The sequence below is a fragment of the Xylocopa sonorina genome, chromosome 2 (genome assembly GCF_050948175.1).
Source record: "Xylocopa sonorina isolate GNS202 chromosome 2, iyXylSono1_principal, whole genome shotgun sequence".
NCBI lineage: Eukaryota > Metazoa > Arthropoda > Insecta > Hymenoptera > Apidae > Xylocopa > Xylocopa sonorina.
In genome coordinates, this window is record NC_135194.1 from 11813499 (window position 1) to 11837209 (window position 23711).

The following is a 23711-nucleotide window of genomic DNA, read 5'->3' on the forward strand; positions in this document are numbered from 1 at the left end:
GGCGGGCAGAGTCGCAATTAAGAGATCACCCGCGCACGATACCAGTCCCGAAAACGTAAGTCACCGAGAGCGGTCCCAAACCGCGTCACAGGGGACCACGTTGATTGATCGCCCGTAATTACCGACGCGGCTGTTCGTCTCGTCGCCGAGCGGATCCACCACGGCCGTAAACGTTTTCGCGAGGGGTGTACCGCGCGATACGTGAATTACACGCTTGTAATTACACGTGTAGCCGGGCAGCGCGGTTGTTAATGCGCGACTACCGCGTGACGGCCGTATTTTCCGTGTTATTGCCGCGTTACGGGACGGACGAAAGGTACGGGGCTCGTAAACGGGAGAGGTATCCTCGCGACGATTATTTTTCTCCTTCGCTTTGACCACGGAATCTTTTCGTTCTTCCGTCGCGTCGTAGATTTCGGGCCGTTGATAGTTCGCGTCGCGCGTCCAACACGGACGCGACGTCTGCGAGCGTCGTTCGCCTTTATCGTACACCGTGACTGGAATCTCCGTCGATAGACAGTTCGACCCGACGTATAATACGTGGCAACGTAATTCCAGCAAAGTGTACCCATAAAGGGTTAAGTACACCCATCGCGGCGATCTTAATCCTGGGACGTGGAACGGGTCCGTCCGTATCGCGGCGATATTAAAAAGGCATCGACGGCCAGGCGTGTATCATTTGGTGATCGCGTGGAGCGTTTTAACAATCGTCGTAAACCGGTGGATCGGGCGGTTTCTCAGAGAAACCGGGCCTGTGGCCGTCGGAATTACCATAATTACCGGACCCGTACCAAACGAATAAAGTCATCGACGGTGGCGTTAACGCGGTGGGCCTCCCCGTGCTCGCATGGATCAGGCCCTGACGTTTAAGGGCCCCGCGTAAGGGACCCAGAGCGGCGTTGGAGGGGGCATCGAATTAAGGCGGCGCGCATGAAGCCATTACGGGGCCCGGGTGCGCGCGGGAACCGCAAAGTCGGCTGGACCTCCTTGCTCGCGCGGTTTAAGGGTAGCCGGGTAATTTGCGATTAAATGAAGTAATTAACGAATTAAAATTCAACCGGCTCGCGAACGCCGGTCGTTTGTCGGGCTGACGACGCCACGATGCCCCGCGGGATCCCCTCGCTCGTTAAACTCGCGTCGAGAGCTACTGTGCCGCGCGATTCCTCTCGTTCGTTGGGAAATAGCCGTGGATAAATATGGATATTTGGTGCGCGAAGTTCGAGTGCAATGAACTGTCTGTAGAATTTAATATAACACGTTCTTTTTTACTGAGATTGTGGTAACGATAGCGTTTTATAGCTCTCAGGATTCGTAGCAATTAATTCGAAGATAACATGTGTTAGTATGGAGTGTAAGCGGGATTGGAGTTTGAGGTACGATCTCGAACATCTCATCGATGGTCGACGACTCGCGGACAAAGGCTCGACATCGGAAATAATGGCGGCAGCAAGACGCGAGAACGATGAAAGGCTACTTACGCGTTTCTGTCTAACATGGTTCGCGGCAACGACAATGTAATCGATCGTAAATTCGAGGGATTTTCCGCAGCATTTCTCTATCGAGCGTCGTTGGGACGCGTCTCGCGAAGTTTCTCGTGGCCGCGTCTGCGGTGTCGCGCGCCGAGTATCGTCGGTGATTAAGCGATTACCGTTCTGCACGCGAGTGGATGGCCGTTTACCACGGCAACGTACGGTCGATCCCGCAGAATTATAGTGTTCTTAAATAAAGCATCGTAGGCGTGCACTCCGCGCGTTCCTCCGGTTTTATGTTCATTCGAATCGCGGGGAACTATCAATGCGCCGCGAGAAATACAGCGCGCCAAGCGTTTTACAATCTCACGTATGAAACGCGATTTTTCCACTACGCGTCGTGCCAAGAATAAGACGTAAATGTAAATGCTGGATAAATGGCGAGAAAGTTTCCTGGAAACCAATGTAATTCTCTCGTTCTCTCACCAATTTTCTATTCAACGTTCTTCAATGATCCGCGCGTCATTGATCAGAAACTGAAAGTATTACACGAAATTTTATTCCACTTGGTGAACTTGGTGAATATCTTAGGGTTTTTTCGCCTTGAACGATCCATCGATCTGCGATCTTCCTTCGACTTGGTTGATTCGCGACAAACGGCCTCTGGCTAGTTCTCTGGAAGAACTAGTTGAATTACCATCGTCTGGCCGAGCATTCACGGACACAGCTGCTTTAAAAGCCCACTGCTAATCGTTAAGCGTCCACGGACATGCAACGTGCTCGCTTTTATGAAGCACCGCCTAGAACGTAGACACGCATGGGCGTGACCGGTCGTCTAAGCGCTTTGGCGCACGTACGCGATGGCACCGTGGATGGTGCTCGGTTGCATCGATGATGGAGCATTCATCGACTGCTAAACGGTGACGCGATTCCGTGCGGAAAAGCTCGAAAGATCCAATTCAAGGCGTTTCCAGGCGTTTCCAGGCCGATTTTGCATCGTTTCTGAACACGCTCGCGATTATTTTATTTCGTACGCCTGAAAAAATCCACGAATCGAAGCGCGTTAATGCAAATATCGCGAGAGAAGTATCGAACTCCCCGTGGAACAGTACTTTCACATCGCTTCCAGTTTCTGCAGTATCGAGAGCTTCGATGTAATTAATGGTTCGCTGGCGATACGACCGCGATTAACCGTTCAAATATCAAAAGTGACTCCTGTCCATCGACCGTCAATCGAGCGTAAATATCACGGAGCCTAATTTATAGAGCACCGATAGGGAGCCTGTCAATCATGTCCGCGATTAGAAGGAAGCGTGATTCGCAGGCCCGTCACGTAACGCACCGACATCGCCATATCGAACGGCGATTAATTTAGCCGTGGCAATTTATCGCGCGGGTACTCGCTGGCGACCGCGCGTATCGTTAATATTTTATCGTGTATCTACAGTCATCGATTAAATCGCTATTCAATCCGGATTATACTGTATAAACAGTCTCACGCTTCGACGGCATCGAAATTATCGTTCTAAGGACAATCTGACATTTGGCTAACTGTACAATTATAGAATTCGCATGCAAATTCACCGTGCACATATTATATAATAATTCAAAATACCCGATGCGATACATTAAGAAATTCCGTGAAAAATCGCGAAACGATATTACACGTCGTTGCAAGGACACAGGTATCGATTTCATCGATTTCCTTCCCCGCTGAAGGGTTGAGTAGCCGTTCACCAGTCCGCTTATCGCGGCGTTTTCTCTCTCGTGGACGACGCGGAGGAGAGGGTACGACAAATAACGCGGCGAACACTGCCCACACGGTCGCCGTCTGTGCACACAGGCTCGTGGTTTCGTAAGTGAGGCCTCGCAGCATTGAAATGCAAGCTTGGCCTACGTGCCGGAAGTCCGGCGTGGCGTGCCCCGACTGTCAAGAGAATGGACGCGGTCCGATTTCGATCTCTATCGATTATCCCCGGGTGTGTATCGCCACCCTCCGTCGTCCTGCAGCGTGTTCGCGTTAAACTATTAAACCGTTCTGGGTAAGCGACGCGAGCCTCGGTATCGACCGATTAAATCAGCACAGGATCGCGCGGATAGTTCCCCGTTACACACCACACGGCGATCGTTCCTTCTCTCGTTTTCTTTTCCCCTCCTCGCCATTTTCTTATTTATTTTATTTTTTTTTTCTTTTTTTTTCTCGTGTTCGCACGGTAACGGTATCGGCTTTCGGCTTTCTACACCAGCAGAGCTGGATTTCCTTGCAATTAATTATCGAGAGAGCGCGCGCTCGCGCGTTGTACGCAGCATGGGGGAACATACGTTTGATACGGGACGATAAATAGCCGTGGGCGCTTGTTTCGTTCGCGGGGTGTGCTTTTAATTGTGTTCAGAGAGAATCATGGAACCAATCGTAGCTCCACTAGTAAATAGCCTGCTAATTGCGTTTGATTATTTTTCAAATTGGATTTCAAGTCAAATTGTTGACGCGTTTGAATTTTTGTTACAGCAATGAGTCCAGCTTTGGGAATGCACCCTGGAATGGCGCCGCACTTGCAACAGCTGCAGGCCCACCTCTTGAGGAGCGCGGCAGCAGCGGCACTTCTGCCGCACGCTCATCCCTTGCAACCTCCTGCGCCTCCGCCACCGCCACCCCATCCTCACCCTCACGCCCATGGATTGTCGCCGCATTCGCAGCTGTACCCCGGTGTGCCGCCCCATTCCACAGCCTCTGCGACCCTCGAACCTCATGGCGGAGGTTTGCCGCCAAAAACTGAGGTAAGCGAGTTTACAAATGACTAATCTTAGAATGCGATAGAAATTCTGGTCCCCACGGTCGATCATCCCTTCGTGCGATACTTGCGATCAGTGAGTCCATTAAGCGCGCACAGGTGTCCATCCTATTAATGATGCACACAGTGACAACGTATGCTTGTCATCGATTCAACTGGGATAAATAACGATTCCCTACTGTGCAAGTAGTACGCGACGTTCAGGATCTCTCTGAGATCAACGATGGCGCGAGTAGAAAGAAAAAAAGATTGAATTACCCTCCTCGCGTGGTCCTCGAGTTGCAAGCAATCTCGCGCGCGTTATTTCGCCAGATTTCATCCCGTACAGCAGATCATCGTCGTTTACCTTCTTCCTTTTCCTCTTCAGATTCTTTCTACTCATACGTTCTCCATCCGCGTCGTTGTTAACCGCGTTCTCCACAATACTCGTGGTCTTCCCTCAGCGTCCGCCCTCTCAGTCTCTCCGCGAGCGTTTCCTCGACCCGTTTCGCTGTTCGTAGCGCGCGGCTTTCCGCCCCTACAGGCTGCTCTGATTTATCTACATCCGCGGCGACCGTTTTCATTTTCTCCGGCAGCGACACGACCCGCCGCGTGTCCGCGCGCTGTAAACCTCCCCCGGGCCAGATCGCATCGTTGCTCGCGGTTTCGCCGTCTCGTCGTGCACGCGCTCGTTCCCACAGTGTGATCGATGGATTTATACGCGCGCGGTAATCGAGAGGGCCCCGCCATCTTCCTCTTTCAGCGGCGTTACCACCGCGGATGGCCTAGCGCTCGCCTCTAGGAAACGTAATCCTCTCTCGAACCTCTCTTGCAACATCTCTATGCCTGATGCCATTAATATTCCGCGATTGTTGCTCGATGTTTTGGACTTGGTATTTATAGCGACGATAGAAACTGAGGCGCGCTCGCGTTGAGCAGCAGATTTCTAGTATACGTTAGTTATTCTTTCTTCCCTCGTTATCTGCACAGGTGCGTCAGGTACGTACATGTATCTTGTTATTCTCATTTTTTCTCTCAAATCGTACTTCTGAGCGCAGGTTCCTGGTATTCATTTATTTTCCACCGTAGCTGCACGGTGGCTGTTATTTTAACGAGTGCTACCGCCGCGCTACCGTTCAACAGGTATCGCGTAAAAACGCGTGTGGTTTATGGTATTCAGCGACGTTCTACTGTACGATAAATTTCCTGATCGGACAACTTAATCGAAGGAAGTTCCAGTGGAAGCCGTTCACGCGTTTCACCAGTCACGATCGGGCACCGTCGAAAGGCGCCTTGAAAGTGTTAATGGCCCCCTATCTACCGCCTATATCTTCCACCGGCTACCAGAAAGTGCTAAAAGTTTTCTCTTAGAACCCGCGCGTTTGCCTAATACTTTCCCGGACCTTAAAAACCACTTTCGTCCGTGCGTCTCTTACGCTTCCATTAATTTAAACGTGGCCGGGGGTGGGCTTCCAGGATTCGATAACCGTCGTGGAATATCGCGGAGCGTCGTAAAAATTTTACGCGCGTTCGATTCCTCCTCGTTTCTGCAGATTTCGACGCCACGTTCGAATAGATCTCGAATTCGTTTATTATTCTCTCAGTCTCCACAGTCAACGTCCTACGAAGGCGGGCAACGCTCGATTTAATTGATACGAACTGCAAAACGCACGATGATCGCGCGATCGCGTGCGGTTGCGTCGTAACGAGACGTCGTTCCATCTCTAACGCCCGAACGTCGATGTTTGCTGTGGAAAATCGTTGGTCCAGCGTTCGCGATCGTCGATACGAACCCTCCTCCACCCTCGAGCTTCCTGCAGCGATTGAATTAACACCGAGCATCGATTCCCCGTTGCCAGCAGATCGAGCACCGCGATCGTAATTGCTCGACCCGTGTAAATTGCCGGACGGATGCGTGCCGTGATTAATCTTTTGCACCGGGACGCGAGAAATTACAGTGAACGTCCGCCGGGCTGTTATTTCTGTTAACGCGAACACGCCACGGCGAACGCCCGTTTGATAACGGGCAGCGTGTGTTTAACGTCGAACGGACTCGAAAATAATTTAATTTGAACGGTCAATGCTAATTGCGCGAGGATTACGATATTTTTGCGGGGCTGGTGTAATTTTGGATGGACTTTGGATTGTTATTATGGTGATTGAATCGCAGAGCGCGGAGTCGTGCAGAAAGGCATCGGAGTCGTCGACCAGGTCGGTGACAGCCGAGGCGGACACCTCCTCGAGGAGGGCCTCGACCAAGGTGAAAAGAGAGCCAGCGACGACGACGACCAACGCCACGACGACCACTGCACCGCCCGCTCATCCTCCTGGACGCAGTCCTAACGAGGATCTTAAGGACGAACCTGGCGATTTTATCGAGACCAATTGTCATTGGAGGGATTGTGGTCTGGAGTTTCCAACTCAGGTGAGTTCGAGTGTATTTGAATGTAATTTAAGCTTATGATTACGAATGACACAATTTACTAAGCTTCTTTTATTTATAGAACGATCTTGTGAAACACATCAACAACGATCACATACACACGAACAAGAAGAGTTTCGTCTGCGCGTGGAAGGGTTGCTCGAGGAAAGCAAATCCGTTCAAGGCTCAATACATGTTGGTGGTGCATATGAGAAGGCACACTGGCGAGAAACCCCACAAGTGTACTGTGAGTACATCTATATCTAAATGAACACTTTAATCTAACATTCGGAAGTTCATCATTAACATTCTGACTGATTTGATCGTAGTTCGAGGACTGCTTCAAAGCATACTCGCGACTGGAGAACCTAAAGACCCATATCAGATCCCATACCGGAGAAAAACCGTACACCTGCGAATACCCTGGCTGCAGCAAGGCGTTCAGCAACGCTAGCGATCGCGCGAAGCATCAGAACAGGACTCACTCGAACGAGGTAGACATTGAACCCAAAATCCCCCATAGAAAACCACCCTCTAAATCATCGAGAAATTCTGAATCATATTCTTAGAGTGCTTCGTAAGCTACATCGTCAAACGTAATAATTTTCAGAAACCATACGTCTGCAAGGCACCAGGGTGCACCAAGAGGTACACTGATCCATCGTCCCTGAGGAAACACGTGAAAACGGTGCACGGCGCGGAGTTCTACGCCAACAAGAAACACAAAGGTGGAGGCGGTGAGAGCGGAGATGGCGGTGGTAGCGACGAAGCCGGTGCTGGCGGGCACAGCCCCAGCAGAAGCGAGGATCTTCACCCAAAAACTCCCAGTTTGTCAAGCCCAAGCATGAAATCCGAGAGCGAAGCCAATAGTCCTCCCAGCATGATGCAGCAACAAGGCAGTCCATTGGTCGGTGGTTGCAACGACGAAGTCGCTGGCGTTGGTGCTTTGACCGGCGATGGTGTTGCCTTGGCTGAAGAACCTTGGAACGAGGAACCTGATGACCTGGACATTGCTGATCTCCCGGTTGCTCTTCGTGCCATGGTGAGTTTTCGACTGAGTTTCTTTGATTTCATATTATAAAGGAATATGAAATACTGGAAATTAATCGATTGCACAGGTTGGAGGAATGGAATCGCAACAGCAGCAGCAACCACCCCCACCTACTTCGAGGAATCGTCTGAAAGGCAGATTGAACGCGAAGGGCATGTCGAACCTGCCCGTCAGCGTGTCTGGGATGAGAGGAGCGCGTGGTATAGGTCCTCAGGGTAACATCGGCGATCTGAACAGGAGGATTACCGATCTGAAGATGGAAGGTGGTGGTCCAGCGCGTCAGACGAGTCTGTCCGACCTGCAACTCAGGCTGCAACCCCTAAACGAGCCTAGACGAGACAGCAACAGCACAGTGAGCACTTATTACGGCAGCATGAAGTCCACGGACTTTGGTAGCAGAAGAAGCAGCCAGGCTAGCGGAGTTAGCGCTGTCAGAATAGGTTCGACCGGTCCTGGAAGCTTCTACGATCCCATCAGTCCGGGTACGTCCAGAAGAAGCAGTCAGATGAGTACCACTTCCGGTAGGATCAACCCACCCAGTCATCTTCAAGGGCCATACTCGACGAGCAACCTTGTCGTTCAGACGCAGAACATGTCTCTTCAGGTATTGAGATAGTACATGTTACGTTTTATCGTCTTGGGTGGGATTGTTTGGCAGAATGTTTAATTACGATTAATTTAGGGCATCCAGGGTATGCCAGGGGACTGGAACGGTCCGAGTGGCCATTGTACGCAACCATCTGGTGATCGTCGTATGTCAGAGCCCACGAGGGGTCATCAGGCTCAAAGGAACTCTCCGCCTATGCCACCTAGGCCCAGGTCAGCCCAGCTTCCAGAACATCATCCCAATCAAGAGGTTATCCTAGATGAAGTTGGGGAAGGAGAAATGGTGGAGAACAAGCTGGTCATTCCTGACGAAATGATGCAGTACTTGAATCAAGTATGTATTTTTTAACTAAATCGTAAAATAATCCTCAAAAGGATTTTATTCAGAACTCGTTTCATTGATTCCTCATTTATTTCAGGTTCAAGCAGGTGGAACTCAAGTCAACTACCGCAGCAGCCCTCTCCCCATTTGCCAGTCTCCAATCTGCACCAATCCCTTGCACTATCAACGTCAAATGCAACCCACCTGCAACTACAACCAGCCTCACCAGCAAAATTGTTATCCCCAACAGCAACCCGCTCAACCGACTTGCGCGAACTACCAAAACACCTCGCCGTCGCCCTACAATCAATGCCCCAGCTCTCGACCCGCCCAGCCCAACTCTCAGTACTGTCCACCGCCTACTTATCCATCCCAACCGAACGGCGGCCAAGTTCTCAGCCCGGCAGCAGGTCAAGTAATGTCGCCAGGATCTCACTACGCGCCCAGTCACATCAGCGATCAACCCCTAACATCGCCAGCAGCTGGCGCCCTCGCACCCCAACACGCTCCTCAGAACCTTCCTCAGAACTCGGCTCAGTTAACCAGAAACTGTCCTCAGAACCACATGCACCACGGTTATTACCCCAACTACAGCTGTCAAGGACAAATGAGCGCGAACTGTACCGGAAATCTGAACGGTCAAGCGAACCACCACACGACCTCCCCATGCGTCCCACCAAATCACAATTCCATCACCCAACAACAGTGCGTACAGATGCGTCCTCCTGGCAATTGCCAGCAGTTATCGCCGCACTGTACTCAACAGACAGTCATACCCAACCAGACGACCATAAGTCATCCCAGCACGCAGTGCGGTCAGATCGTGAACCAGTGTACCAGGCCAATGGTGATACCCAATGGTCAGGTGCCTAGCTTGCATTCCGCTCAGCAGACGAACCAGTGCTCCCAGATATCGCCGCACTGTTCCCAATTGACCATGAACAACCAAGCGAAGCCGATAACCAACATGACCAGCCTTCAAGGCTGCCAGCAACAAGCTCAACAGCAAGCGACTACCCCGTGCCTGCAGATGGGCAACTGTGCTCATCCCAACGGTAGCCATCGACCGATCACCGACACAAGCTTGCCTAAGAGAACGTCTCCGCAGTTGTGCACGGCTCAACAGACCAATTGCAGGATGCAACATCAGCACCAGACCTGCGCGCACAATTGCCAAGCTCGTAGCAATCCTCCGAGTCACCAGCCGTACAATTGCAGCTGCCAATGGGGCTACGGTGGGGACCAGTGCTACCACGAGCCGGCTGGCGCGACTATGCCCGAGATTCAGTGCAGGGACATCAGTCAGTCCCAACAGGGCTCACCCATGAAGCCGCCTCAAGGCATGAGGCAGGACTCGTACAGAAGGACACTGGAATACGTGCAACAGTGCAGGAACTGGTCTGGAAACGCGCAGACCCACGAGACGAACGTCTCCAGTTCCACTCACCCCATGTCGTTGCCTCAGCCGCTGCCGTCGAGCGCGAACATGGTGGTGAACGACATGACCTCGTCTTTGAGCTCGTTGCTCGAGGAGAACAGGTACTTGCAGATGATTCAGTGACTCGTATCTACGGTATAAATATATAAATATATAGATATATTTTCGATGGTAATTTTTTTTTATAACAACGGATTGACCTGTTAACCGAGTCGCCCTCCGTTCAGACTGTGAACGCGGGGTCAACCCCCTTGCGTGACCAGCTCGTGGCGCGCACGCACGCTAGGATTAGTTTCCGGGCAGTGCTTCTAATTTTGTTAGTCACGCGAGGGGTGAAAGGTGAAACTGTTTCCCCCACTTGTTGCGAACGCGAGCATGTTCTTCGCGAAGTAGATTCGGTACCAGGTTCAGGTTAACCCACATGGCAGATCGCGTCTTTCTCGGTTAACAAGTTGGTAATCGCGAGCAACGCGTACGGAGCGCTTCAGACTTTTGTATTTTTGATAAAAGCCAGAGGTTTTACTCCCCTCCCCACTTCTTGTAGAGACGAGCGTATTTTGTACTCGCCAAGTGCCCGACAGCCGCTCAAATGAATAATTAAGTAGAACCGTAGACCTCACGAGTGGATGACATTCTCGGTGATTAAGTAACGATTGCAATTGATCGAAGTGATACGTATTACGAACAGAGTTCAAATGTGTTTTCTATTCTGCTACGTTATTTATAGGGTATAGTACTTGTACAAAATTCACGGAACCTCGGGGTGCCTTACACGGACGTGAGATACGCGCGCAGAGTACGCGCGCGCGGAGTAATTTATTATATTTTTTTTCGTGGGTGAATTGTATTTAAGATGAGATGTCGCGTTCGAAATTCGGATCGTTCAACGTGACGCGAAATTAACCGGGTAGATTTATCGAAGCACTACGCTTACGTGCGTCAGATGTTCGTTTCAACGAGCCGTTTAGTCGCACAATAGGATTACACGTAGGTGTCTCTCACTGTCTCTCAGAGACCGCAGGGAGCAACTCTTGCAACGTATTTTTCTACCAGTCCTCTCAAAGCGTGCCAATATACCGTTCTTATCGTATCGTCGTAATTTTATCTTTTAGCGTAACGCGACGAATGGTGTACTGTTACGTGCACTGTGATAGGATGCGCTTGACAACGATGTGTTGCATTTCTGTACCTGAGAGCCAAGCTGACTCTTGTCCTGGATTCTAATTCTACAGCACAACAGGGATTTAATCCCAGAACGATTAATATAAATTTAACCACCTTGTAGTGACTCCAATAAAGTGAGAGAAAGAGGAAGAAATGGTCAGTCTGGCTGCAAGATACAGATTTTATAAAATAGTTTCTCCGCGACACGATACAGCCTGTTACGAATGAGATTAATCGACGAAAAGAGAGAATAGACGGCCAATACTAGGATACAAAGTCTGTAGATAAACCAGAGTAACGTAAGGGATTATTGGACGATCATTTCGTGAGAATGCCTCGAACGAGTGCCTCTGCATATGTAAGTTCGCGTGTCGTCTTTTATAAGGTCGACGGTAAAGAAAAAGAAGATAGTCGAGGTGAAGCGTTTCTAGATTACCCGCCCGGCTCCAATTTGATAATAATCGAACGAACCATCCTCGAGTGCCTTTTGCGATCGTCGTCGAGCGGTTACGCGTTGACGAGTGCGTAGAGATGTTGAGAGTTTAGCGTACCTAGAGCTGTTTTTTTTTTTTTTTCTTTGTTATACAAACGATTTTGTACGAATTTTATTATATCCACGGAGTGCGCGAGGAGCCTTGTGAATATTATACATATCTATGGTATACATATAGCGTAGTGATTCAAGCGCGGAGAGGAGCAGTAACACGAAAGTTTTACACACCCTGAGAATTGTTAATTATTTTAAAATAAATCATATCGATCCCATCAACCTTACCTGATCCTGGTATTTTATACAGAAGCTACGAAAAATTGTCAAGGCTGAAACCTAAAAGTGAACGAATCCTCTTTATTTCTCATGGTAAAAATTGCTATAATTAATGGTAGATGTATGCGACAGACCTACGTAACCGTTTGGACTAATTTAAGTCCGTTGGGAGGAGCCAAAATACTCACCGTTAAAATATTTCTACCATGTGCTCGTGACACCGTATAACGCTCCGCTTCCAGACAGCTTTATCGCTTCCATGGTGTGCGCTCGTGTATCGTCCCACGTTAGTATGCCCGCACATGCTGAAGATCCGGTAACAAAGTGAACCCATGACCCTCGATTAATTCCGTACGATTAATTAATCGCGATTAAATAAAACTCGGATAACAATATCGCTCTTTTCTTAACGCGATTGGTTAGTGTCCTTACAGATTCTTTATTTATACACCGAAATTAGTAGATATAGTTCGTAGAAGGTACAAAACAGGAACAGGCTCGCGACAGATCATATTCGCTCGTATCGATTGATCGTTTCGAGTAAACGACAGGTTTCACGTAGATTTCGAATAACTGGTGACGCGATAATATTTAAGACGTGTTTGAATAGATCGACCCGTCAGAAATTGTTTAATCCCTCGCAGAAGTGCCAGCCAACAGGTTCTTGCTGGCGTGGCACGAGCGGACAGCACGTGTTCCTCACGTTTCCGTATTCGACGGAAATAAACGCGACGTAATCGGGCGATTAAAAATTGTAGGCGTCTCAAGACGCGTTATTGGGCGGTGACTCGTTCGAATCGCCACTTGAGACGGGTTCCTCGGTATTTTTAGTGTCCACGGTGGTCGAGGATTCAGGTGTCTGAAACAATGACACAACTTTTGAATGTCCAGAAAAATTGGCAACTAAAAATAACAAAAACGCGAAACAATGAGTGACACTTATTCTCAGAATACTGATTGTACCGATACCCATGATCTCACGCATAAACAAACAACTCGTGACTAGACAAGCTATTAATGGAACAACATACAAGAAACATGTCAGTGAATTATTGTCACGTGAATGGGCAAAATACACTGGCCAATACGATACGTTTACGTGATAGACGAGAATCCGTGAAACGTCCTTACCTGACGAGGTAGATTCGACAAGCTGGTCCTCAGCCTTCGACTAGGCAGGACATCAGGCATGGGGGGTGGAACAGGTGGTTCCCCATACACTTCGTGAAGCTCCTCCAACCTGGTACTCAACGCAGACCCCCTTTTACTGGTCGCGTTCATCTTGTTCATCAACCATTTTGCCTGTTCCTCTAACCTCTTCAGCCTGTCTTCCCTAGCAGCCAATGCTTCCTCTGGTGTCCTGTTTTTCACGCTAGAAACTCTCTTCTCCTCCGAGGTGCTCGTCTCCAATTTCCCAGTCTCAGCTGACGAACCAGCGACACACTCCACCGCGGAGAACTCTTTCACCGTGTCCAAACTCGACGATGAATCCACAGACACGCTGTCCGAGTCCATCACGTTCTCCACAGAACATCTGCCACCCCTTTTCTCCCTTGGTTCCGCGTTCTGATGCGTCGACGTGTCGAGGGACGATGATGATTCACTGTTGGACAGCGACGTGCCGAAAACTGGAGCAAAAAATCGATTAGACGGACCAACGACCAGCGGATCGCTGAACTGGACGTTTTTCACAGTTGAGGGTGGCACGTCAGACGGAGGGTAGGGCCCGATGGAGAACACAGGCTGCGTGCTGGACGTGCTGGTTACAGTGGATGCATGGGACACGAACGATTTTTGAGGTTCTTCGCTCTTTGCTTTCTCACCGTCCGTATTCGTTGTGTTTAGGTGATCTTCCACGGTGCTCGATTGCTGATCCTTTTCCTCCTCTGTTTCGAGGGTGGATTGTTCTTTGGTATATTCGGTGGTGATCTTTGGTAACTTTATATGGACTGACGTGGACCAGGATTCGATATGCGGTTGCGTGGTTTCGGAGTCTTTAGAGGCGATGTCTTCCTTGGCGATCTTCTCTGCGACGTCCTCTTCGTTTGAACTCGCGAAAGTTATTGAAGTCGAAGTGATACTGTCGTCGATTCCTATCAGGTTCTGAATCACGTTTGTTAGAGCCTGATCCAAGGGATTCAGTGTTTCCTGCGGACTCTCTGGAACCAACTATCGACGAAAACGAATTTTATAAGAATATCAAATGTAAAGAATTTTATAATTGTTAGACAGTCGATAATCGTTAGTTTTTAACTTACTGATATTTCAGTTGCACTCGTGGATTCGGTATTCAGTGTCCTGTCAGCAACTTCCGTTTCTTCTAATTCTGCTTCAGTGTCTGGCGTAGGTGTCCTTTGCTCCAGCGTTGCTGAGGAACCAGTCTTTGGCTCGGATAACTCTGTATCGGTTGGTTGCTCCGATTCTGTGTCTGGTGTAGGTGCTCGAGGACTCTCCTGAGAATACACCATAAGTCAAGTGAAAATATTAGCTTCCACAGTACAAGAACGCCAAATAGTGACACGAATGATTAATTCGAACCTTTCTCGGTCTTCTGCGTGGTCCCAGTCTGATTCTTCCCTCCACTGCGTTATCCTCTTCGTCAGTATCATCCCCACGTTCGTCGCTGAAGCCACTTTCAGCGCTGTATCGAAAAACGAATTACGTTCGTAGGAATCTTCAGAACTAGAAAGACAATCTAGTAATGTGGAGAAAAATTTCACCTGTTGCTGAAGGAATCGTGAGCAGCCAGTGCCTTTCTAGCAGCAAACTCTCGCCTCAAACTTCTCCACTCCAATTCCGTGTTCGTATTCTTCTGTCTAGCAGATTCCCACTTCTCGCGACAATACTCCAGCTCCTGCTTCAACTCTTGCAACATCTTCCGCTTCTGTTGCAACTCGTACCGCAGGATTTGCTCGTGGGTGTGTAGTTGGTGATGCTGAGCCTGCATTCGATCGACTATGGTCCAAGTCTTGCTTAGTTCCGCCGACACAGCCGACAGTCTCTTTTCCTGGAAACGTACGCGATGATTTTTCATTGAAATCGTCTTGAAACACGCGTATGCGTCCCTTACCTGTTCGCCAAGCTTGCATTCAAGATGAGCGTTCAACTGCTTCATACGATTCATCTCCTTCTCCAAGTGTTTCTTCTCTAGTATCAGCTCTTTCAGGCGAATGTACGTTTTGCTGACTGAAATTACGAGCCTTGGACCAGCTGGAGTGTCGACTGACTTGTAACAGATGTTGGGGTCCGAAGAGGACGCCGCGGAGGCGGTCGGTGTGCCCTCCGCGTGACAACTCAAGAGTTCCAACAGGACACGCCATACCTGAAACAGAACGTTTCATTGTCAAGTTCTAATTTCAATCATATTGAGCTAAGATGGTTGTCAGAGTTGTTCCAATATTACTTTAGGCAAATTGTGAGCTATGTCTTCTTGCTGTAGATCGTCCTCTTTTTTCTCCACTTCACCTTCGACCCCGTTTTCACCGTCAGCACGTTTCTGAGATCCTTTACTGCCTTCGACTTGCTCGATTAAATCGAGAAGAAGCTTGGGAAGCGCTGCAGCCTCGGTGCCCTCCTCTCTTGCCATGTCGCATATCAGGTCGTGATTCTCCTGTGTAATAACATTGATGAAACATGTCCACGCTATTTTAATATAAAACCAGTCTTTCTTTGGTACCTGAAGTAACTGAGTCAGTCGATCAAGATCCATGTCAGCAGAGGTGGCGCCCAGTAACATCTGAGTGAACAGACCATTGATCAACGACATCTGATTCTGCAGATCCCTGCAGTCCGCCTTGGTCAATCCCAACTGAGACTCCAAATTCGTTATCTCTGTATCCTGTGCGTCTATCTGTTTCACACACGAAGTATATTTGAAACACTCGATTGCTTTTTCGACTTTAGATGTCCGCTGTTTTTAATAATAACTGATTAAAACAAAAGGTTCTCGAAGAATTCACAGGCAGGCCCTCTCAGTACCTTCTCGTCAGCCTTCTTCAGATCCTCCTCGAGGCACTCGCATTGCTTCACGGAATGGTCCAACCTGACCCTGGTAGCTGCCAGCTCCCTCACAGCCGAATCCTTCAGCTCGCCAAGCACTTTCAGCCTCTCGTTGTAGAGGCTCTTCAGGCTATTAATATTCTCCAGCTGACGTTCGCACTCCAGGCCAACGTCGTCCTTCGCCTCCAGAAAGCTTCTGTCGCCCAGCCTGGCCAGGATTTGCGCGAGATGGTCCTTCAGTTCGCTGGCACGACGCTCTCGCACGTAAACTGCCTCTCGCGCCCTGTTCGTCACTTCAGACAAACTGTGGATGCGGTACCGATGCAGATCGGGATCAGTTTCTAATTGATAACGGAGATCGTCCACTTTGTCCATTTGGACGCGCACCTCGTTCCTCAGTTCATCGGATACCTGTCACGAGACGAGTAAAGATTAAGATTCAACGCTTTAGAGTCCTATCGAACGCAGAATCTGTGTGAATATGTTGATTCATTTTTGGAACGTCCGAAATAACTTGCTTCGATTCCTAAAGCAAACTATCTTTCACTTCCTTTGAAATACAATCTTCCTGGAAATCCGTGAATTCCAATTAATTGGAAACAAGTGTTCAAAGATCGGTTCGATGGAGGGTCAAAAGGAGTAGATATCCATCAAACTGTTTAACCAATCCGTCAAGACGATTCTCGCCCCTTTGTTCCATTCTCGCCTTTCTATTTGCTTCCCCGGAGCGGGAAGTTTGTTTTACATACGGAAGGTGTAAACGCGCCAGCACGTGCTACGCGTTCTGGCTATACTCGAAAACGATCCTCAAAGAACCGACCACCAGCGACCGATTGGTTACCGTTCCAATTTTAATCAGCTCAGACGATTTACCTTCAGAATGCTCGTCAATCGCTGAGCCTCGACGCGTTGCGCGGCGAGCTCCCGCTCGTCCTGTTTCTCCTCCCTCGATCTGAGCTTCCTCGAGTCCTCGTCCACGCTGGTTCGCGCCTGATCGTCGCTCTGAGCGGACCTCAAAAGGTCCAACACCCTCGACGTCTCCGAATGGGCCTCCTTTTCCGCGTCCAATTCTCGTCTGAGCCGTTCCATCTCGGACGAGACCGCTGCGATTGCTCGTTGCCGCGCCTCTCGCTTCAAGGTCAACTCCTTCTTGAACTCCTCGATGTTCGCGCGATCCGCTGGCGGACTCTCCTGCGGATCGTCTATCGATTCGATCGGACCTGTTCGAAAGGAAATAGATCAGAGAGAGATATATCGCGATACATTCGCATAATCGGACGTACCAGCGTTTGCTTTTGAACTCTCGTCATTGTCACCCCTTCCCTCAGTCTTGATAGTCTCCTTCAGTCTTTGAATCTCGTCCAAAGCATCTTCGAGAGCCTTCATCTGCTTCTTCTTGTCAGACACCTCCTCTGATAGCTGTGCCTTTAACTTGGATGTCTCCTGGCTGTCGATGTTCTTCATCAGTTCCTTCTCCGACATCAACTGTTGGAGATCCTGCTCGAGGCTAGAGATCCTAGCTGCGGCAGTGTCCTTCAGTTCGTTGAACGCCTCGATCTCTTTCAATAACCTCTCCGTCTCCTTTGTGGCGGCGTCGAATTTGGCCATCAGCTTATCGTGCTCCTCCCTTCGCTCCTGTAAACTCGATTCCACCTCTTCGTGTCGCAGCTTTGACTCCTGGAAAATGGTAGGACGAAAGGTTTTTAGTTGACGAACACGCGACATTTAATCGTCTATAAACGTACCTCGTAATCTTTTGTCAGCTTTCTGACTAGCGTCTTCTGCTCAGCCAGCTCCCTCGACAGCCTCTCGTTCTCGCTTCGATACTCAGACCGCTCGACCTTCAGCCTTTCAACTTCCTCCGTCAGTCTGATCACTTCCTTTCTAGTCGAACTCTCCTTATCCTCTACGATCCTACGTTCCGTCTTTTCGGATTTGTCTAAATGCAAATTCGCCATCGAACGATCCGTTTCGTCGTTGGACCACAAGTCTGTAACTTCGACCGCGTCTCGTCTGACACTTATTCTACTACTAGCCACAGTCTTCGCTCCAACGTCCGTCGAAATCTCTGTGTTAAGTTCGCGTTCAGGTACGCGGATGCCACTCGAGAGTCTATCACACGGGACATCGTTCGTCCGTCGACACTCTGAGTCCTGATTGCTGGTGAACCTCTGTCGTTCGACCTCCCTGTCGAGCCCTCGAGACTTCGCCGTGGCCTCCAACCGCTCCACTCTCGATCTGAGCTTCCTGTCCTCCTCCTGACGAACGCTCCCTTGTCTGACGCTCAACAGGTCCTCCAATCTGTCCACTCTGGCCTCCATTCTTCTTCGTTCCTCTTCCATCTGCTCGTTTCGCTCCTGCTCGACGGCCAGCCTCTTCCTCAGTGCCTCGTCCACCGTTTCCGACGAGACCGCTCGTCGTCGCAGCTCCTTCTCCTTACGCAACTCCATGTAGAGCGCCTCCAAGTGCGACAATGTCGCGGTGTGCGTGGACGCCAGCTGCTGATTGGCCATCGCGAGCTGCGAGATCACTTTCGACAGCTCCATCGCCTCTTGGTGTTGCCGCGCGAACGAAGGGCTCTGCCCCTCGGCCGTCTGCCAACCTGTCATCTGCGTCGCGTACGTCAACTGCAATATAAATAAGTGAACTAATTTCAGTGGGGCTAATTGAAACGAGCCGATCGACGATCGGAATTCTGGTTCAAGGAATGGTTACGTGACGCGTTGCTCTTTTTGTCGTGGGCTCGTCGCGAGGAGCTGTGCTTGCGTCATGGGTACAGTTCGATTTCGATAATAAAAGAGAAGGGATGTTAATGGATGGAAATTTGGAAAATTTTTATGGTTTGCGCAATCTTCAAGCTTCTCGAGGAACGCGAGGATGAATCGAGAAGAAAAAAGTCGCGATGCAAGTGTATATTTCCGCAGTGTGTCTGACCATGGGCTTCTCGCGTAGCTTCATCTACTTACGCGCTCGTCATAAAGTTGCAAATAGAACCACTCGCAAACAGATCTTCATAATCAGTCCTCGATCTCTTCAATCGACCCTCATAAACGCAATAACACCTGCCACGCGATACCAAAAGCTTACCTATGAAAATCAGCAACGAACAAAATCGCAGAGTATGTGCAATTCTTCAGCCCTTCTAAGTCGTCCCAAGAGTCACGAGCGGATCGCGAATTGTTCGCGAGGGAAATAGACGCGACTGTTCGACGATCGATCGTCGACGAGCCCTCGATAGCTCGATCCACGCTGAACGATCTACGAGAGTGTACTGGCACAAGGGGCGGCGCGTTCCTCGAAGGAACCAAAGACACGGGGGGGGCACGTGATCGCCATCGATGCCTCCGCGAATTCGCGCCGACAGTGGCCGTGACTCAGCGTGTTCTCCCGAAATCACGAAGAGCCGCACAGGCGTTTTGGACGCTGGCCAGCTTTTCCGCCGCGGGACAAAAGATCGCGTTCCGGAAAATTTCCTGCCGGCATCTGCGTCTCCGTGCGCTGCGGTCTCGATCGCGAACGCCTTAACGATTGCGTGCGCGTGGGCGAAGTTTTCGATTTTTCGAATCGCGGCCACACTCGAAACGGAAATAAACTTTGGACCAAGTTTTTGAAGCCGCCTTTTGCCTGCATAAATCGCTTTGTACTTCGTTGGCATAGAGACAGACGCTTTTGGCAGAGCCATAGAGGGTAGCTCGTGTGTACAGCGCTTTGAAAAAGCATTAGAAATGGTTTTTAAACGATTGATTTTATCCCCTTTTTGTTTTATAGAGAACTACGATAAAGAATTTCTGAGAGAAACAGAGCCACGCTAGGGTTATACACAGTACAGTTTAGTAGAATGATTAGATACAAATTATTTCTTATCCTTTGTGGCAAATTAAAATAGAAACACTGTGCACAGAAATTTGTTTCTGAGAACAGGAGGAAAAGAAGAATTCGGCTTTCTTAGTGATTTTAATAGAGAATGATGTAAGAGATGATTTTTTCGAGCTGACACAATGGGATTTCGAAAGTGCGACGCTCGCTGATGCACAAAGCTGAGTCACGAAGAGGAAATATCCTAAAAATTGCAAAAAGCGGACAGATCAACGAGGAATATCGTATCGACTAAATGCGAACAGGCCACCCCCGAAAATTCCCATCTACCCTTCGCTTCGTCTCGTTGCAAGAGGAATTCTTTTGCTTTATTTACGAGCTTGTTTACGTTCTACTTTCTACTTACAATATTTATCTTCCGTGACGGCCTGAAATCCCCGGTGCACCAAATACCGAGCAAAGATCGTGCCGCTTAAACGGCAGTATATTTTCACGGACCAATTGCCCTTCTACCGTGCAACTTTCAACTCGCGCAGCCGACGAAATTAAATTTCACATCGCGTGCAATTTCTAGTTGAACGGACGAGATATCGACAATTTGACTGAAATCAGAAATCCGTTTCGCACCAAGAAACAAGCAACAAGCTTTCCATACTACAACAATCCTAAACATCCTAACAGGTAAACCCAGTAAAACCCAAAATTCGAGACGAAAACGGGCATCGAAACAGTCCCAAAGTTTCTTACGGCTTCGAGCTTTCGTACAGCCTGATGAAGCTGAAGAAGTTCGCGTTAAGGAACAAAGAAAAGCCGCGCTTACCAGAGTCTCCCGGCGCGGAGGTCGCAAGTTCGACAAACTCGGCGCGGATGGCCGTTGACTCCGCCATTCGTCGCCTCTGAAGGTCGCGTAAGGACTCGGGCCCTGCAAGATCCCGTCGAATTAAAATAAAATCCGACGTATAACGGCGCGCAGAAACCGTTTTGATCGCAACCGACGGTCGACACCGCGGATCCTCTTCGTTCCCCCTCGCTCTACGTGCAACGATAAATATTCGATTTATATTTAACCTGCGATCGAGGTTCTTCACCCACGTCGAACGCGCTGGTCCTCGTCCTTTGTCGTATATTTTCGTTCGCGTATTCCGGACAGCAGGACTCCTCTGTCCCGTAGACAAACATCTCCTCGCCCCGTTCCCTCGGGGGGGCCGACTGCGGCCCGTTACTACTGCCAGCCGCGCCCATACTGCGCCTACTCCACTTGAACCGCTAATCTCCTCGCGGAATTCGTTCTCGCTGGTAGCTCGTTCCCTCTGCTCTGCGATACGTGTCTGAAATGAACGTCGTGTACCTTTCAATTACTTTTCAAGCTATTCGTACACCGTCATGTACGTCGTTATTAACGCCACGATTGATGTAGGTGGAGACAGATTATTCTGACGCGATTTAAGGTACGTCGTTCGAGATCCCTCGACATCAGCGAGAGCCACGATTTTGTCGTTCTCTCCGCAGTCGCATTTCTCGCGCATAAATTGTTGTGTTTATAGAATTGGATAAAACGTACGCGATATTCTAATTCTGTTCGAAACGTGAAAAACACGTGGTGTTCCAAGTATTTCGACACGTCTTCCGATGAACGAGAGACGTTTGGGGATACGGAAGCTGTTATTACGCTCTTGTTAATGCGTTCGATGGAAATTGTGCCGCGTCAGATAGTTTGTTCGAACCGAGTTCGGCGATTCTGCGAGAAGATTAAGAGCTCACGGTACCCCGGTCGCGACCCACGCGGAAAGTTTCCAGCTTTATCATCTTACCGGCAGGAAGTTGCAGGGGAAAAAAAGTAGAACCATCAAGATAAATGAATCTGTACGTTAGCTGCTGCTAATTCACGAAGTCTCGATTAGCTCTGTAGGGGGAAACAGAGAGAGAGAGAGAGAGAGAGGGTGAGCGAGTTGGCAGAGAAGAAAAAAGTCGGGCCCGGATCAGCTCGTATTTTTAGAAGACAGATCGGTCTAGATCTTTTATTTTAAAATCTGCATTAATCTTCCGTCGCGCGAAAATATAACGACGTAAAAAGATGAAACACCGACCAGACCAGACGAGCCGTCCTACCAATTACAATGGGAACGAATTCATTCGAGAGCGCGACTTCGTTTCTTTTCTACTACCCCGACAACTGACATTTCTTTTCCGCTACCCGCTGCGGTTCAAAGATCAAAGGGAGCCTCGTTCACGCGCGGAGGTACCCTCGAAGAAGCTTTATAACTCGCGTGCCATCGCGTCTTTCCTCGCAACGCGAGCCGCGATGTAAATATGCTTAAATATAACTCGATCTTAGATCGGAAACGGCCGTCCATTTCCCAGCTGAACGAACGAAAACAAAGAACCGTCCTGACGACTCGAACTTCCCAGATTTTGCCTTGCTCAAAAAATGGTTTCGTGTAACAGCAACGAAAACACAGAACTGCGCTTTAACTCGTAAATCGCTCGTGGTCCTGAGAAAAATCAGATCTTTGCCGCAACGATGGCAAAAGTAAGAGATTAAATGGAATAGATGCTCAAAGGCGACTTGGACTAAACCAAGGAAAGGGTTGAAAGTAGACGTTCAAGAGCAAGACCCTAATGTTGTTCTAAACTAGTCGAAGATAGGCAATAAATCTCGACAACAGTATCGAACGCTCGTCCACGGACCCATATATAGATCCACGGCACATGTTGAACGAGTTTCCAAAACCAGTAATAGACATCCAAAACGTTCGAAAAGTCGAAAGCGAAAACCAAAAATAGGTGGTGCCATGGTTCCCGTCTCCATCGAGGGATGACGAGAGAGTTGACGGAAAACCGTGTACAATCGCAAGGAAAGCGATCGATAGAGGCAGAAGGTCGGTGAAACAGTCGAAACAAACGCGAACGCGAGTCTGTACGGTGCCATAAATACATCATAAATATATATACCTAGCGGTTCGGCACGCGATCCAAATTTAGATCCACGAGAGCGATCCGATGGTTCCCTTCGAACCCGCTAACACCGATCGAAAAATCCTCTTCACGGCTGGCGGATCGCGTAACCGCCGCGTCACGAGGGGTGGAGTTGCGCGAGAGTAACAGGAAATTGCGAAACGACGGACGACAGAATCGAGCGAGCGATCGATCCCTGAGACACCTCTGCGGCGAACGGAACGCGAGGCGAGAGACGAGAGTGTTCGTAACGATCGAAGGATCCGGTGGGGAGGGGCGATCGTTGCGATCGCGACGATTGGTGGTCACTCACCGGTGGTCATCCGAATCGTGGATCGCTCGCAGGGTTCGATTTCCTTAGGGTCAACGGCGGCACTCTCGACTGGTACCGTCGCCGCTTGCGGCCAGCGACTCACTTCTCTAAAAATATCGTTTCGAAAGACCGCGTGCGCGAGGACGTCGAAGCCTTCGGCTTCGTGTGTCGCGCACGCGCGTTCGCCACTTCCGTGTGACGCCAGCAGGCGCTCTAGCTTGCCGCCAGTGGATCCGTTGGATCGGGGTGGTGGTCGATTTCTAGCGAGGAGTAGCCATTAAGCTTCTGTTCGATCGAAGCGGTTCCATCGATGACACGTTTTCGTTGTCGCGTATCGCGACAAGAAACGATCGTCGATAGAAGGGAAAAATGTTTTTCAGCGCAAGCGAGACGACCGATTCGGAGAATCCTCCTGGCGTCATAAATTCGCGACAAGCTCCACGACGCGTACGAACACGCGAACGAAGGAGAAACACAGCGACGAAAACGCGTTGAACCTAACAATAGCGCTGCTCCTGCTCTAAATTTAGTCGATTTTTCAAATGGTTCGACGCAGCGTAGCGGTACACGTGCTCGCGGGCAGAATCGTTTCGATTTCCTGCACGAGTACATCTTCCTG

At 49.5% G+C, this 23711-nt stretch overlaps 2 protein-coding genes across 5 annotated transcripts in view; one reads left to right on the forward strand and one right to left on the reverse strand.

Annotated features, from left to right (window-relative positions):
- Ci (transcriptional activator cubitus interruptus) overlaps positions 1-10295 on the forward strand; it is a 106852-nt gene extending 96557 nt beyond the window's left edge. The window contains exons 5-12 of one of the 2 annotated variants that reach the window (XM_076910324.1): positions 3979-4247; positions 6411-6665; positions 6745-6909; positions 6992-7156; positions 7273-7704; positions 7781-8317; positions 8396-8653; positions 8739-10295. In XM_076910324.1, the coding sequence (XP_076766439.1) occupies positions 3979-4247; positions 6411-6665; positions 6745-6909; positions 6992-7156; positions 7273-7704; positions 7781-8317; positions 8396-8653; positions 8739-10202 (3545 nt within the window). In that variant the 3' untranslated portion in view covers positions 10203-10295. The remainder of the gene's footprint in view (positions 1-3978; positions 4248-6410; positions 6666-6744; positions 6910-6991; positions 7157-7272; positions 7705-7780; positions 8318-8395; positions 8654-8738) is intronic. The other variant, XM_076910325.1, reaches the window with a different exon arrangement.
- Positions 10296-12604: 2309 nt separating this feature from the next.
- LOC143433223 (uncharacterized) lies at positions 12605-23228 on the reverse strand. Of its 3 annotated transcripts, XM_076910466.1 has the most exons (16): positions 23093-23228; positions 20893-21152; positions 20645-20746; positions 17754-18635; positions 17292-17685; positions 16882-17228; positions 15988-16419; positions 15686-15859; positions 15413-15619; positions 15080-15331; positions 14730-15016; positions 14548-14650; positions 14268-14462; positions 13833-14178; positions 13141-13637; positions 12605-12868 (listed from the first exon to the last, which is right to left on the reverse strand). In XM_076910466.1, the coding sequence occupies exons 2-16, from the start codon at positions 21064-21066 to the stop codon at positions 12773-12775; spliced, it is 4488 nt and encodes a 1495-aa protein (XP_076766581.1). In that variant the 5' UTR covers positions 21067-21152; positions 23093-23228; the 3' UTR covers positions 12605-12772. The 3 variants fall into 3 exon arrangements, with proteins under 3 accessions (XP_076766581.1, XP_076766579.1, XP_076766580.1); XM_076910464.1 differs by having other exon boundaries at positions 13141-14178; XM_076910465.1 differs by lacking the exon at positions 20645-20746 and having other exon boundaries at positions 13141-14178.
- Between the last annotated feature and the right edge of the window lie 483 nt (positions 23229-23711).

Bases quoted from the DNA above. Each gene is read 5' to 3' on its own strand.
- LOC143433223 (XM_076910464.1), bottom strand. From the start codon at position 21,066: ATGGGCGCGGCTGGCAGTAGTAACGGGCCGCAGTCGGCCCCCCCGAGG. The intron at 15,332-15,412 runs GTAATATTGGAA...GTTCTGTTTCAG, and splicing joins TAGCTCACAATTTGCCTAAA to GTATGGCGTGTCCTGTTGGA. The intron at 12,869-13,140 runs GTAAGGACGTTT...TCATTGTTTCAG, and splicing joins TGTCGAATCTACCTCGTCAG to ACACCTGAATCCTCGACCAC.